The sequence below is a fragment of the Neovison vison genome, chromosome 6 (genome assembly GCF_020171115.1).
Source record: "Neovison vison isolate M4711 chromosome 6, ASM_NN_V1, whole genome shotgun sequence".
Classification (NCBI taxonomy): Eukaryota; Metazoa; Chordata; class Mammalia; order Carnivora; family Mustelidae; genus Neogale; species Neogale vison.
In genome coordinates, this window is record NC_058096.1 from 173,082,420 (window position 1) to 173,099,171 (window position 16,752).

The window sequence follows — 16,752 nt, forward strand, 5'->3', positions numbered from 1 at the left end:
CCTCTACTCTCACTCAAATGATAATGTAATTAAATTAATTCAGATCACAATTCATTTTTTACTTACGCAATAGTGCTCTAGAGTACCTGGGGCCCAATCTCACACGGTAATCACAAATGGACATATTAACCAATACCACAAGAGCACACACAGAACATCCCTCCCTACCCAGTCATCAACTGCTGTGTGCTCTCAACTCAGTACTTCAAGGGCTCTCGGAAAAGACAACAGTGAATCCTCACAAACTGAGCACCAAAAATGTAGTATACATCCCTCTTTCACCCCACTGACTCTTGGTGCATCACTATTCATGGCTGAAACTAACTCATTATAAACTCACATGGGCAGAGAGTGGCTATCTAGAAAACATGTTAGGTATGTCACAATTAGAGGCATCCTAGGTTTAAAAAAACAAAAACAAAAACAAAAAAACCACAAAACCCACATAAACACAGACATACCTTTTTACAGGAGCTGAAGGTGCCGTCAGGCAGAAGGGGCCTTCGACGTCTCTCAGGGATAAAGGGTGAGCCAAAGCGAATGTAGTGTTTGGGGGTGGTGCAAATTAATGGGGAATGGATAAGACCGGGTAACATGTTCAGGGTTGTTGCCAGTACAGTTGGGTCCGTGGTGATACGTAAAGGGCACTCAACAGGGCATTCTTGCTTCTCTGCTTTGTCATTCAACCATTCTGTAACTAGATACTAAGGTAGAAAAGAGATCATTAGTTGGTGCTGTAGATGTAAAAGCCAGAAGCAGCAGTGTAGCTCACAAAGACAAACCTCAGCTAGAAACTAGGACAGAGGTAGATATAGCAGCTGCAGAGAGTATGAACTAGGCATTCAGAATGCAAAAATATCTTCCTTTACCCTCTCCATGATCATTAGGGAGCAATAATTCCAGTTATCAGCAATTTAAGCTCTGCCTAAAAGTTAAGGGAACAAAAGAAAAGGTAGTAGGATGGTTTCAGCTTGCTGCCTCAAAGCTTTTTATCTACAACTTTTCAATCTCATAATACTTAGGTGATTTGCCTTTTTCTGGAGATTACAGGTCCTCTCACCATACTAAGACAGCCCTTGCCAGACCAGTCTTATGAAGATGTATTTGTGACTTACCTTTTTGGTTTTGGGGTATTTAGGTGCAGCACGGTTGACATGGGATCCAGTAACTGATACCACAGTTGGGTCAGACCCCATTAATTGCCTGTTTTCTCCTGAACTGTCTATATTTCCAGCTTCAGTAGGAGTTACAGAGCTATTATTTCCTCCTTCTTCCAAGGCAGCTTGTGCCAACTCTGCCTGTTGTGCAATGGCCTGCTTCTGACGCTTTAGTCTTTGGGCTGAACTGGTCCGGTACCGAGAAATTCGACTCTTCGGTCGGGGCCTAGAAGGCTTTGCTGGAGGTGGCTTGGGGACTGGTTTTTCTGCAGCAACATCCTGTAAGAGCAGAGTGAAATGCTTACCAGAAATTTCTTATCAGCAAACATTCTATCCAGTCTTCTATTCATTTTAAGCATTCTGAATATTTAGTATTTAGAAACACTAATCTCAAATGTAATAAAAACTTACACCATCAGCCAAAGAGGTTATAGGCAGATATCTAGTTCTTTACTAGTAAGTATTTATAAAATAGGTCAAAAGTCAGCTGAAAGTAGCTACCTATTTTAGGGTTCTTAGCAGGGAAGGTACTTCTTTACTTTATTTCTTTCCTAGGTACTGAGGTTTTGCTTAGGCTGTGAATTCATGGCCAGGGTAAGGAAAGAAAAGAAGAGTTTACCCTGAGAATCCTACGAAAGGTCAGGTGCCTAATTGTGCTATACAGAAGAGCCAAAAGAGAGATGGAATGATTTTTATGAATTCAACACAGTTTTATCTGGCAGAAATAGTATGAAGTTATATTCTAGTCTGAAAGTGTCTTGTCAAATGGTCTCCCTGAATTCCACAAATCGGCTGATGAAAATGGCTTTATTTACTGCATTATGAGGTGAAGCTGAAAATGCTGTTGTTGACTATTCCACAAGATAGATAACTGACATTTGCAAAAGCAAGGATGTCTAAGGCCTGGAGTCTTTTCATCTCTTACCCCTGCTTGGGAAGACCTCCGGGTGTTCACTCCAACACTCTGTGGGGTGCTTGGGATAGCCATGTTTGAAGCAGGGTTGCTAACTTCGGGTTCAGGGGCTTCTGTTTTTGCCTCTTCTCCCACAAGGGCCTCTGAAGTGGTAGTAGTAATCTCTACATCAGAGCTGCTTTGTTCCAAGGGCTGATCCCGCCGCTTCTTTCTTTTCTCTAAGTTTTCAAAAGCATGCATGATGGCTTCGACCTTCCTATCTTCCCGAGTCTAGAAAGAAATGCCATTAGCATAGAAGGAAGCTTTAATAGGACATGGAGTATTTTTTCAGAAATGTTATTAACGGAAATTCATACACATTTAAAGACATTTGCCAGTAAAATGATACATATATTTTAGAGAACAGAAGATAAAAACTAAAAATAAAATACTTGTTTTTTTAAAAAAAGATTTTTTAAGAGAGTGAGTGAGAGAGAGAGGGAGAGAGATAGCATGCTCAAGTGGGAGAGGGCCAGAAGGAAAGAGAGAAAATCCTAAGCAGATTCTATAGTGAGCACAGAGCCCAATGAGGGGCTCAATCTCTTGACCCTGAGGCCATGACCTAAGATGAAGCCAAGAGTCAGAAGCTCAACTGACCGAGCCACCCAGGCTCCCCCCAAACATTTTTTAAATGTTGGAAAGAGCTGCAGAAAAAAGCAAGGTCAAATCTAAACTTTTCAAGATGGTCAATTAATTTGAGACTTTTTAATGTAAAAGGAAAAACCATCAAAACCAATTTTTCAAAAAAAGTATTTTTTTTCTCTTCATTTTCAGAATTCAAAAGTAACAAAGTAGATCTTTCACTTCTCAGGACCACAACTAAACATGGCTGACTTCAGCAAAAGAATAGAAATTCTGAATCCATGTGACCAAAAGTTTTATTTTTATGTCAAAACTCACACAAGTCCAGAACAAGGAGCCCAAACACATGTATTTTGTTCCAATCAGGCAGTTCTTTGGAAACTAGATTGTCCGTAAGAAACCTCTTAAGACCAGGGCACCTGGGTGGCTCAGTGGGTTAAAGCCTTTGCCTTAGGCTCAGGTCATGATCCCAGAGTCCTGGGATCAAGCCCTGCATCGGGTTCTCTGCTCCATGGGGAGCTGCTTCCTGTCCCCCCACCCCTGCCTGCCTCTCTGCCTACTTGTGATCTGTCAAATAAATAAATAAAATCATTAAAAAAAAAAAAAAGAAACCTCTTAAGACCATCATTAGGGTGCCTGGGTGGCTCAGTGGGTTAAGCCTCTGCCTTTGGCTAAGGTCATGGTTTCAGGGTCCTGGGATTGAGCCCCACATCGGGCTCTCAGCTCAGTGGGGAGCCTGCTTCCCCGCCCCCTCTCGACCTACTTGTGATCGGTCAAATAAATAAATAAAATCTTGGAAAAAAAAAAGATCATTAGGTAAGTCACTAGATAACTAGTGTGTGTGTGTGTGATAAAACTAAATACATAAATAATAATGAAATCTCCTTTATTAAAAAAAAAAAAAGCCCCAATTGTCTTGTGCAGGTGAAGGTATAGTATTTTGTTAAAGAATGAGCAGATACAAACTTAGAAGAGAAGGGGTTCGTAAGCCATAAGTAGCAGAAACCAAAGGATGTTAGAAGGTACCCACCCTTCTGCTATGAGCTGGGTTCTCCTGGTCATCTGTAACCTCTTCTTTCTCCTCTTCTGCTTTTTCTTCTGGATTGTCTATTTCCTTTAAAACAGAGGTGATATTCAGCTGTACTCAGGCTCTAAGAAAAAGTAGTCGGTTTTTTCTTGGTAGCTAAAACTCTCTAGAAACAACCTTTAATGCTTTATAGTGTTATTCATGTGAGTAAATGCAGATGATAAGCACTATTCTCTGAACTGAAACATGGAAAGCAGTTGAGAGAATGTTCTTGACATTATTTAAAAAAAGAAAAAAAAAAAGAGAAAGACCATGAATAATGTCACCCCCACCTTGATATGAATGAAAGGCATTAAATGTTATCATAGACTTCCTACATATAACAACATGTGGCAACCAGGATCCTCTTTATTTGCAGAGAATCAGAACCACAGCAATATTCTCTGATGAGGGAAAGATTACCTCATGGTCACTGGACACAACTGCTTTTTCAGGAACTTGTTCTGGTTGCTGACTGTTATCCTCTTCTGGAGCCTCATTCTGCTGCTCCATCTCTAGCTCTTTCCGTCGTGCTTTCCTACGTCTTGTTTCTGCTCCGATGGTGGGTAAGCTTGGAGGAGGTGGGAGTGGTGGTTCTGCAGCATTGGGATTCCTTTTCTGTATAGGGCAATTCCGGTTCCCCTTGTGACACGCACAGTCCACTTTATAATTACTGCTCCAAAGAAACAACCGAAAGTGCCTGTGTCAGCAGCCTTGCAAAATCAGTCATACTGTCCATTCATTCTCTTGGAGTAACAGTATAGTAATTTCCTCTAGTATTATCTTTGAATAAATTTGTAAACAGACACATTAGAGTCCTGTGAATATTTTTCAATATTCAGTGTTTTCCTATATAACCCTAACTCTTACCCTACATATGGTCAGTGGAAAAGAAACAAACCCTCACAAAGTTCAGTTCTCCCTAATACCTTCTCTGATACTTAGTGGGCCGTGAATCAGTACTAGGGGCTGAAAAGGCTATACTTCCCCTGCATCTACCTCCACCTTCTCCTCACTTTTCAACTACTGATTCCGTACTATTCTTGATTCCTTTTCTTCTCCTACCTGGGCTGAACATCGATTTACCATATAACCTTTTTGGCCTGAGAGGACCAAAGGAGAAAAAGCATCCATTTTATAAAATCTATCACACATTTATCTGTAACTTGCCATTTCTGCTCTTCTGCCTTGTCACATTCAGATAGATTTACATGGTTTGAATGGATGGGGCAAATTTTAAAATTTTCATTCTGTATGGTCCCTGGAATAGCACTGTGTGCAAAACAAGAGATGCTACTACAATTTCTAGGTGTCTCATTCCTACCCTTTTTACTGTTTTTCTCTGACAAAACACCTTTGGTTAGGAGACCAGTGAGCAAGGACATACTATGCATTTGAATCTCTAAAAAAAGCTGCCCTAAGTCTGTCTTTCCCTACACAATTTATAGACCAAAAATGTATTACATGAGAAAAGCTTAGGTTAAAGAAAGGAAATGATAAGGAACAAAAACTGATCAACTGAAGAGCCTAATAGGTACAATAAGACCATTCATGTAGGAAAGATTTTGTAGGTCTTACCAGTTACTGTACTCATAGTCAAATGCTATGGTGACCTCAGCATCTTTGGTGATGGCCGACACGGCATAGATACACAGGTGAATCATCCCATCTGCGATCATGTGTCGCACCTGTGTGAACATGGCTTACAGTTGATGACTTACCATAAAGACCAGGAACTTTCCATAAGACAGAAAAAAACCTTTTGACAAAATAATTTCTCTCCACATATGAGTTATGGTAGTCTTACTTACGTAATTCCATCATTTCACATGAAACTATTACACATTAACTGTTTGAAAATTTATGATACTTCTTGAAATAAATGGAGAAACCTTGAGATGTTAGAAATTGGGGTAAGATCTCTACACCTTAAAGCTGTTTTCAGTTGCATCAGAGAATTAAAATTCCTTAGCCTGTTAAAAGCTCTGTGGATTTTCTTGCTGCATTTGATGTAGCTGCGCTGATTATGCACTGAGTAATGAATTCTAGAAATGTCTCGAATCTAAATCTGAAACATTATTACCTAAAATCTAAAAAAGTGCAACCACACAGCTTAGTTTGGCCTAATGAGATCTTCTATCATACAGTAATTTCTTTAATATGACCTCAATTTCTTACCCAGTCTAGCTCTTTCTCCTTAGCAAATATTAAATTTGCTTTTTCCCATTTCTTCCTTTGCTAAGGAAACCCATTCCTTGCCCCCATCCAGTGAGAATAAAAGCATCATTACTTTTTTGGGGGTCTCTTATGATAAAAGATCGTAATTATTATCAACAGACCTTAATTTAATCTGGGTGAAGTTTTCAGACTGCCTCTTCAGTAGACTTGTCCTTTGATGGTTCCATTCAAAGAGAAGTTGCTACAGAAATCTTACCTCTGCATTTGGTGTACATGATCTTCTGATGAACCGAGCATCATTACCGAAAGTACGTGCATCCACACACATCTCTACACCATTGAATTTTGAGTAGAAGAGCACAAAGGGGTATGGTCTAAGGGATATAATTGAAATTCCTGTAATTCTCAACACAAATAAAAGGGCCACCCCATTACTTCACCTCAAATATGAAGCATATGCTGACAGAAGAGGCAGCAGTCCTGTGCAATGCCTGAACTTGAAAAACATCACATGTTTGTCTGCTTTTGATTAAAGAATAAGCACAAAGCAAGGAATGCTTGGCTTGGAAAGGAGTTATTACCACTTTATACATTAAACAATTTGCAGATTTATTTGCACTTTTCTACAAATAGCAGACAGGTGTGAGCATATATGAGCTCTAATATTTTCCCCAAGAGCATCCTATCAACCAGGATGTTTTTTATACAGCCATACCACTCTGCCAGGCCCACTTCAGCCCTCACTGCTCTGCGTGATGTTCTTACTTTTTGAAGAAATGCCCATTGACCTCAAATTGCTGTCGTAACATGACTTTCCCTCGATACTCTATTATAAGCGTGTCCAGAGCCAAGTCTCTTGCAGCCCTCAGGATCTTCCGGTGCTTTTGAACACGAGTGACTCTTCCCAGCTGTAGCTACATAAAACCAGAGAATTAACATTAGACAACAGCTACAGCAGCACAGCAGACACTTCAAGTATTTCCTATTGAGGAAAAGGCACCAATATATCTTTAGGTTTTATTTGTATGCTATTTAGCTCAAAAATGGAGGTTTTTTGTTTTTTTTTTAAACTAAGAAATTTTTGAATGATCAAAGTTTCTAGGAGACAAGCCCACCTAACAGAACAGTCAACTGGTCCCTCACAAAAGACAAAAAAAAAATCATAAAAAAAGATGTGATTAAGATTTTAGTGGCTCTACATCTTCTGCAAAAATGATAAAGAACAAGCTTAACTTTCTATTAAACTTGAAAATCCTACTTAAGCTGTATAAAATTTCTCATCCTATTTTACCTATTTTTAATTAATAATTTACAAATGTGTATCCAGACAATTTCCAGTCACTACAACTTGCTTTTAATTAAAGATGCTCAAGAGCTGGCTAATTTGTTATTCTAAGGGGTTCATATATTTGAAAGAAATGATAATCCCATTATATGCCCTCTTCTTTGGTTCAGAAAAGTCTCAACTACTTATAGGGAGTCTTTCACCCTTTGATTCTTACCTGCATTTGGGAACCAATAACTGTATTATTACAGGCCAATTCAGTCTTATTAATAGTGTCTAAAATAGCAGGTTTGCCCACAAATTCCTTGCTAGAATGTAGATGTTGTTCAAGGGCGTTCTGTACATCTGCACTGTACTGATTAGTGAAAGCTTCTTCATACTGATCAGTCCATAGTCTTATCCGATTTTCCCATCCCTCAGTTGTATTCTCATCTAAATTCTGTGCTTCAGAAGGAGAATTCTGTAGAGAACAAAGGTCATGTAGGTTAGGAAAATCCATGCATAAAAATGGAGGGAAAACAGGCTGAATTTCCAGAGAAAATTTATTTTCACTTGGCAGTTGGTATGGCATAAAAGAGTAATGGCTTGGGAGTCAGGGGATCTGGCTTCTAATCATGGTTTCATTACCAGTGAGATGCAAGGTCTTACACAAGTTCTTAGACAAGCTTCGTTTCCTCATTAATAAAGTGAAAAATTAATCTGGATGATAGTCCCTATCCCATCACTGTGAATTTATGACCATTTTTAAATCACAGAAATTTTGTTCTTATCAGAAGAATGAAATCAACCTCATAAGAAAATCTTGATAAAAATAAGTAAGAGATATACCTCAAAAGATTACAGTTTAAATTTCAATACTTAGAGTATCTGTGTACCAGCCTAAACTGATATTATTTCACTACTCTCCAGAATTTCTTTTTGTGACTTATTATTTTCATTATGCAATTAATACATGCTCATTCTAAAAATACATGTGACCCAAATAAATAACCCGTGATCTCGTTTCCCAGAGACAAAGTCATCATTTTGGAGTATATCTTTCTAGCACTCTATTTCTGACAGTTTAAACAGCTGCACTCTGAGGAGGTATGGTGGGGGCAGGGGAGTGCATAAATGGAGTGTAGGAAATGCTGGGAGGTACTCTGGTCTACTTCTCTAAGAAAACCACTGTCTTCTATGGTGACAATACTGAGAAAAGATTATTTTATCTCAATAACATTATCCTAAACAGACAGTTTTTATGTCTGAGATACAGAGACACAGCTTAAGTCTGACACATGTTCTCCTCCATGGTGTTAAAGACTTAAAGCATCATCAGAAAACAAAACCAACACCGACAGTGATGATGTCATAACAGTGATGACTAGAAGGAAAAGATACCATAGTACCAAAGCTACTTGCAAATCCACGTCCACACTCAAGTTGCAAATACAGGCATTAAGATATACTTTCTATGAATGACACAGAAAAAATTTAAGTCTATCTTCACAACTGCTTTCTTTCACTTTTGTGTCACTGTTTGTGATTGACTTTTGTCTACCATCCTTTCCCCAAGGAACAGGGAAATGAAAGGAAAAAATTAATGCCTTTGTTTTCTACCCTTCTCACCAGAGTCCAAAAGAATGAACAATAAACAAAGGAATCTAAGAAACACCTGAGGCCAACACACTGAGAACACAGTATCACCTGCTTGAGGTATCAGGAGCCGCTACGCAAAAGAAAAGTTCAAAACCTGAGATGTAAGGGTGTTTATCAGACTCGGGATTAGGGGAGCCCAAACAGTATTACCAGGTGTAAGCATTCAGTAGTGATCACTAAACCAACGACTTACAACACTTAACATGTACTGGAAGCCACTGTCACATTACTAGCTGTTGTACACTAACACAACTCTGACTACTCTGCTTTCCCATTCTTCTGGGTACTCAAGACCCTAACTCCGTGTGTTTAAAGCATGGTTCTCAAGCAGAGGTGATTTCTGTCCCCAGAAGACATCTGGTAGTATCTGAAGTCATTTTTGATTACCACACCTGGGTGTATGTGTTACCAGCATTTAGTGGTTAAGAGCAGTCTCCAGCAGACAAGCTTTTGATTTGGAGATTAGAAATCTAAATGATAAATACTTCCCATCCTTATGGCTCCCAACTGAATCTTTGGTGGTATTCTTACTAATAATGAATTGAGTACAAATTTGTAACCCAACTTAGAATTCAGATTTGAGAATCAAAATAAATGAATTTTTAAAATTATTTATATTTTAAGATGCCTGTGGGACTGTCAACATCTTGAAAATGCAAGCAGTATTTACATGTAGAGAGGTTTATAAATAGTTTTCAGGGGCAGCCAGTCAATGGCTTTCAAAAAGGTTTTGAACACTTGGAGGCAAGTTAAACAGTTAGCTGATAAAAGAGAAAAAAGGCCTTAACAGCTGTGGTCAGGGCTATGTCTGCTCCGTAAGTCAATTTAAGATCCCCTCTAAGCAAATGAGACAAAAATAAAGGGGGTAGTTAAGGCAATTGTAATTTCTTACAGGAGACAATTCTAGCAAAAAAAATAACATTAGGCTGTGTTACAAGACATCCAAGACTCTGATGCTCTTGGGCTCTGAGTCCTCTCCCACTGCCTTTACAGATATGTACAAGATTGTTTTATAGGTATATGCTAGGTGAGGCCTTCAAATTTTAGATAAAGGGTCACCTATGATCTCTATTAACATCAGTTATATTAGTGTTCTGTATATACTTATGTATATTAACCTGAATAAAGCTTTTCCTTACTAAGATTTTAATGTTTATGCCATATAACTGTCAACAGCAAAGATCCTGCTTTTTTATGATTTACACATTTAGGGATAGGAATCACTAGCATCATTTGAATTTTCTATACCAAATAGACATGCCAGGAAAAATACAGTTCAAAATGAAGTAATTCCAGTAAGAGTAATTCCTTTCGATAATACTACTTTCCTAACTGATGAAATTTACCCTCCCAACTGGTTATTAAAGCCCACATGGTGCTAGGGTGGGTGCAAAAGAGATCCTGTATCACTAGAAAAACCTCAGTCCTGAGGTGGAGGCCAATTAGAACGACAGAAAACATCAGCTCCATTTTATCTGGTAAATGTCACTTACCCCCTTTCACCGCCCCCTCCCCTCAGAAAAGCGGCTAATGAAAAGCCAGTAAATGAAGGCTGATTACAGAAAGGGAAAATATCTCAGAAAATGGCCAAGAAAACCTACTTTGGAGAAAGGCTCTACGAAAACTGAATGGCAACAATTACAAACTAACAAAAAGCAGAGTCCAAGATTCCCAGACCATCAATGTCAGGAAAGAAGCTGACCAAAATGCAAGATCACAGTGAAGTAAAACACAGCATCAGGGAAGAATACCCCTTACCTTCATCCGCAAGGACTTCCGGGATCCCTCTCGAAATGCCTATCCCAAAGAGGAAAACAAGTAGAACAAAACAAAACTTGGTACCAAGAATGACAGTTATACCTATCTGAGACTAAAACTAAGGCAAGAACTAGTGTTTTAGTCTGTCCCCTTTCCCTAGGTAACAAATACAATGGAATCCCCCACACTATTATCAAGAACAGGGGTAGCTCAAGGCCAGTCAACTTTGAGGCTAACTCTCTTTCCATGGTGAATCTAATTAATAGGGAAGAGCATGCATCACTTAAATCCTATATGCACCCCTGACACTAAAAGAAAAAGTAAATAAAAACATTTCGTAAGGTTGCAGATTTACCAGTTTTGAAATTAAGAAGAAAACAAAGACCAATCCCCTTAACAAGGGGTGGACAAGTCACCTAGGAGCAACAAAGTTGCCATGATGGGGAAGAAAGAACACAAAATAGAAGAGGTTTCTCCTGGAGACTTTTTAGTTGAGAATACAGGAAAGTGACCACAACACTGAGGAAGCCTAGATCATTCAAGAGATGTTTCCTAACTTTTTTGAAACAAGGAAAAAACAATCAATCCAGTGACATGAGGTGGGCAGGACAAGAATTTCAGACTATGCCTCGGGACTGAGGAGGTGGGGAGATAATGAAGGATAGTGGAAGCCTAGACCGGAGGCTGCAGCACATACAGGCTTGGCCAGATGGGGCTGGGATTTCATACCTGGGATGGGGTTTGGAGTAGAAGAAACTTTGTGCCAGTTGTGATGGTATGGAGTGGCAGAAGAGAGGTTGGTCTACATATTCACAACATAGATTAGCCGATTTTTGCAAGCAGAGCAAAAGTGGCCCTTCAAACATCTGGATCAAATACTTCTTAAAAGAATTTTGGCACCTTCTTGGTCCAAAATTTGGGCTATTTCAGACATATTTCTATTTAAGATACTTTTACCCTCCATACCTTGATTTTCTTCGTCTTTGCTGCTGCACGACCCTTTTCTGGACTCTTCTTCCGCTTCTTGGGTTTGGTTCTTCTAACAGTTAAGGTGATGCTTGTAGGTGTGTGCTGTGTTGCTGTGTACAACACAGTGGAAGGAGAAAGCTCCTCATCCCAGCTTTCTGTTGCACTGCTATCCCCACCTGAAAAAAAGTTATTTCATAGTTCACATGTTGTACAAATAGTGTCCAAGCGCATTTTATTTTTTTTAATTTTTTTTTAAAGCTTTTATTTATTTATCTGAGAGAGAGGGCACACAGCCAGGCAGAGGGGCAGAGGAAGAAGGAGAAACAGGCTCCCCACTGAGCAGAGAGCCCAACGTGGGGCCCGATCCCAGGACCCTGAGATCACGACCCAAGCTGAAGGCAGAGGCCCAATCCACTGAGCCACCCAGGCGCCCCTCCAAGCGCATTTCATTTATTTATTTATTTAGTAAAGATTTTATTTATTTATTTGACAGAGAGAGATCACAAGTAGGAAGAGAGGCAGGCAGAGAGAGAGAGGAGGAAGCAGGCTCCCTGCTGAGCAGAGAGCCCGATGCGGGACTCGATCCCAGGACCCTGAGATGATGACCTGAGCCGAAGGCAGAGGCTTAACCCACTGAGCCACCCAGGCGCCCTCCAAGCGCATTTTAAAAGCAGCTTATTACTTTATCTTTATTCCTTTTCCATATTCAGGAAGTCATAACTTCCACTAACTCTGTCATGTGTATAACATAAATACCCACCTTTCTTAGGAAAACAAGGTTCTTTCTGTATCACTGGCATCAAGCAGAAAGTCTGTTTGATATCAATATACTTCCCCCCCCTTGTACTAAGTCCCCAAGCTTCATCATCTCAATGTGTTAACACAGAAAAAGGATCTGTCTTACTTGGTATGTGTGCTCACAAGGAATATTTTGATTGTTCTGGGGCTAAAATGTTGTTTCTGGAGATGTTAATTCACAACAAGACAATTACAAGAAGTTGTGAGAGAACTGCTTTCTCTTTCCATGAAAAGCTGGGACCATGGGGATTTACAGGAGTTCTGGAGATGATTGTTTAAATCACAAAAATTTATCTGTCAAAACATGGGCCCAACCCATTTTTGGCTCACCTGATATGTTGTCCTGCTTCCGCCGATGAAGTCTAATAACCTTCCCCCTGCTCATTCCCCTAAAGAGGGAAAATAAACTTAAAGTAGTCCTTCCAACAGCATGCAGCACATTGTTGCACACATGGGAGAAGTGTCTCTGCATATACTACCCCCTTCCTCCCACCTACCAAATGTTTCCAGGACATTAAATTTCATATCAAATTCAATAGCTTTAACATCAATCTCTCATTCCTTGTTGTCAGCAATTCTCACCTAGTGCAGAGAATTCGAGCCAAGGAGCACTAAGGAATCATCTACATTAACAAACACAAGAAAGAATACTTTGAGCTTTTCCCTACTAACAAGAAACCCTAATCCCAGCAACCCAGGCTTAAACTGAGATGAAGCATGATCTTACCTGCACTTGTCACAGTTGAGAAGGAAGCCATCCTGAGAAAGACCACAAGGACACCAGGTAGGAACAGTCTCTCCTTCAGAGTTCGGGCTGTCTCCACAGCGTTCCTCTACGGGCGACGGCAGGCCATTCAGGTCAGAACGAGGGATGATCGTCTGGACAGGGGGAGAAGCAGGAGGTGTCGGAGGAGGAGGGGCTCCGTAATTATGATCCTGAAAATAAGATTTTTTAAATCAACAGTGTCCAAACACTGGCCCCTCTCTCCCCTAAAGTATGGTACATATGGAAAGAAAGAAGAAAGTAGTACCCTTTGTTTTTTGGCTTCAACCAGGAAAGTGATAAAACAAAATGCCAAGGTCAACTGGGACATAAAAACAAGAACAATGATGCAGGGCTAGACGTCCGCTGGAGGCAGGGAAGTGCAAAAGGGGCAACTTCGTCATGCTGCATATAAACATTTCAAGAAAGTCACAATGTATAAGAATGGATTACACTCCAGGAAGATCACTGCTCTGGAGAGAAACAAATGCATACTCACAGCATAAGGCAGTCCTCGACACCCATGCCTCTGAGTGGTCCCATAATTATGAGTGGAATACACGCTCTTCTCATTAACTGCTGGACTAGCCTCCACAGATTCAGGGCTGCACAAAGGCGAAAAGCAACGCATGATAGCATAACACCTAATCTTCCCTTAAACTAAGACTTTTAACTTCCCATGCTAACCCCTCCTCTTTCCACAACCACCAGCCACTAGAATAAGAGAAGGAACTCAGTGAAACAATCCGATTAACATAACTAAGCCTATAAATAACAGGAGTGTTATTAAATGTGAATTTGTGTGTAACATGAAGCCAGTACAGGCAGATGTCTCAAGGCAGGCACCTGGAATACAAGGTGTCCCTAATGACAAACACAAACGTACCAGCTGAGCAGGGAGTTTCCCCTAGAGAAGCCACTCTGGGCTGGTTTAGACTCAGAACTATTCTTCTTAATTGGATCTCTTAATACTTCCATGAAACCTCACATGACATTTGCAGTGAGTGAGATGATGAAAGTGCCTTCTGCACTGCCCCAGGGACCAGGCCCTCTTCCATTCACTACCAAGACAGGATACCCTGAAGAAAGTACAGGTAAAAACAATGGCATCTTATATTTATCATACCTCTCATCTTGATGAACCCCCAAAAACCTTTGAAATATTAGAGTAATAATTTCTCATCCACCAATGACATGCAAGCATATCAAGGACACAATTACTTAACAGCTGCATGGTAATACCACAGAACTTCAAAATATTCAAAACTGTAATCAGAGGTTATTGTTTATTGACAAATAATAAGAGGAGTTGTGGCTACCATTCTGAATCGCCCATTATTTTCTAGGTGCTTTTATATACATTAATTCATTTACTCTGCAACTAGTAAACATGGTAAATAGCACCCCATTTTTACAGAAGGAAAAGTTGAGGTGGTGAGATTACATGACATCACCAAGGTCACACACTGACAGAGCCAGAATTTGAAACAATGTCTAATTCCAAATCCTGTGCTCTTTCCACTGTGCCTGTCTGGTTTGGAAAACCAGGTTAACATTCTATCTTCCAAGAAAATGATAAGAAAATTTAAGTAGCCAGGCTTGTTGAGAAGCCTGGTGTGATATCTTTTTACCCTCACTGAATGGAAAGCAAACTGTTCAAGTATAATTTAATATAAAAACATTATAAATGTGTTCAAATTTAGAAATTTAATTGTAAGCCTTTACATGATAATAAAAAGGCATAGTAACAAAGGACAAAACACAAGTTTTGGGGAAAATAAGAACTCTTTACTCTGATTGTTACTTGATTCAGGTTTTTGGGAATTTTGAAAGATTATTAAGGAATACAATCGTATGACTTTGCTGAACTCAGTAATGGATTATCTGTCATGTAAATTAACTAGAACAGATTCACAAATCAGAAACTCCAAGGACACAAATAACTCAGCCTTAGAGATCAAAGGGTCTTTTAGGGAATCAAATAATGCATGGTTTGCTTTAAGGAACATACGTTTTTCCTGCTTTCAAGTATACAATACACATTATTCGGCAGGAATAAACTGTGCAGTTCAATGTGGTGCAATGTCAGCTGAGAAGTGAGGGATAAAAGAAAATTCTGAGATATATCCAACTCACCCAGTTATATGCTCCAAAACTGTGAGAAGGGATCTTATTAATAACAGCAAAGGTAATTTCTAGGTGAAGAAGAACTTTAGACATAGGAAAGTATTCTGTTAGTGAAGTGCATGCATTTTATTCTTTAAGAGTGTCTGCAAAATGGGAACTGGGGTGGGGGTACATCAAGAATGCAGGTCAGTATTCTTGAGAAAAGATGATCTGACATGGCTCACTGAGAGGCAATCAGCTCTGAGTATTAGGAAACAGGTGGGGTTTCCTAAATGAAACTGAAGGGAAACAAGCATTAATAAAATGAAGGCAGAATTTAGTTTCTATGATGGACAGTTAAGAGAAAGTATTAACTTTCAACACTATTAATTCAGTAAGTAAGTATTCCAAAAAAGCTGTACGTATTTAATGTAAGAGATTTGGTACCACTGAACACATGGGGTGAAATATGGCAGCTGTTTATTAGAAATGGAATTTTTCTGGACGGGAAAAAGGAAAGTGGCATGAAATAAAAGATGGCCATGGAGATGGAGCTATGTTGGTTGTATCTTACCCATCTCCAAACTGGGTAAATATGAACATATGCACTTCATGTGCAAGTCTAGGGAATAAAAATAAAATGTATTTTGTGGAGGTTAAAAGGCCATCCCACTGGACAATACTTTCTAGTAAAGCACAGCATTTAATATATAGCTATGCGTGCCAAGTATTAAAATTTAACCTCATGTCTTTTGAAAAGGAAACTCTGCAATTTTCATCTGGCTATCAATTAAATAGTTACATGTTGATCAATAACTATACTATTTCCTAGTATATTTCTTGACATATATATCAGCTCTTATCTATACTTCAAAATATGGATTAAAAATCTGGACTGTTAGGATTACACTTCCTTATTAGCCAACCATTTTATGCAAATGTAATAGCCTACGTCTAAACTACTATGACAGCTGGGCACATACATGGAAGCCATGCTAACGACAGATATTGCATCAATTGTGTTTTAAATACAACATGCAACCTGCTGCTATAATGTTACCTCTTGGAAAATGTCTAAAAATCATTTATGGGAGAACTGTAAATTCAGAAAAATCCTTGCTTTTATTATCTAGAGGTTCTCCTACAAATACATAAAAAATGCATAATGCTTACTCTTATTATCAGATTTAAAATCCCATGAGATACAGTCTAGGTCTTTTACTCAGTTTAGTATGTTGCCTTTCACACAAGTTTAATTTTAGAGTGCCCAGAACAGTGGAATATGCATGACAGTGGAATATGCATGATGAAACATTAAAACATCATCTAAAATGCAACAGAATGGTACATAAGCTAACTGCTGACATTCTCTTGCTTTGTGGAAATACTAAATGAGTAACTGTGTAACAACAGTATCAGAAATCTGTCCAGAAATTACAGATGAAAATGTTTCAGGAAATAGAAACATGAGAGTCAAGTTTTTAGGCCAAAAGTCTGCAA

General features: G+C 39.2%; 1 protein-coding gene across 13 annotated transcripts in view; it reads right to left on the minus strand.

The window, feature by feature from the left end:
- SETD5 (SET domain containing 5) overlaps nucleotides 1-16,752 on the minus strand; it is an 83,739-nt gene that overhangs the window by 27,439 nt on the left and 39,548 nt on the right. For 4 of the 13 annotated variants that reach the window (XM_044253080.1, XM_044253073.1, XM_044253074.1 and 1 more), the window contains 15 exons: nucleotides 14,033-14,225; nucleotides 13,646-13,751; nucleotides 13,111-13,319; nucleotides 12,714-12,772; nucleotides 11,583-11,761; nucleotides 10,617-10,655; nucleotides 7,438-7,680; nucleotides 6,701-6,849; nucleotides 6,192-6,309; nucleotides 5,336-5,445; nucleotides 4,181-4,430; nucleotides 3,722-3,805; nucleotides 2,083-2,340; nucleotides 1,116-1,436; nucleotides 462-704 (listed from right to left, as the gene is read on the minus strand). In XM_044253080.1, coding sequence (XP_044109015.1) covers nucleotides 462-704; nucleotides 1,116-1,436; nucleotides 2,083-2,340; nucleotides 3,722-3,805; nucleotides 4,181-4,430; nucleotides 5,336-5,445; nucleotides 6,192-6,309; nucleotides 6,701-6,849; nucleotides 7,438-7,680; nucleotides 10,617-10,655; nucleotides 11,583-11,761; nucleotides 12,714-12,772; nucleotides 13,111-13,319; nucleotides 13,646-13,751; nucleotides 14,033-14,124 — 2,460 coding nt within the window. In that variant the 5' untranslated portion in view covers nucleotides 14,125-14,225. Of the gene's footprint in view, nucleotides 1-461; nucleotides 705-1,115; nucleotides 1,437-2,082; nucleotides 2,341-3,721; nucleotides 3,806-4,180; nucleotides 4,431-5,335; nucleotides 5,446-6,191; nucleotides 6,310-6,700; nucleotides 6,850-7,437; nucleotides 7,681-10,616; nucleotides 10,656-11,582; nucleotides 11,762-12,713; nucleotides 12,773-12,965; nucleotides 13,007-13,110; nucleotides 13,320-13,414; nucleotides 13,606-13,645; nucleotides 13,752-14,032; nucleotides 14,226-16,752 lie in introns of those variants that run through there. The other 9 variants (XM_044253082.1, XM_044253079.1, XM_044253081.1 and 6 more) reach the window with 8 other exon arrangements.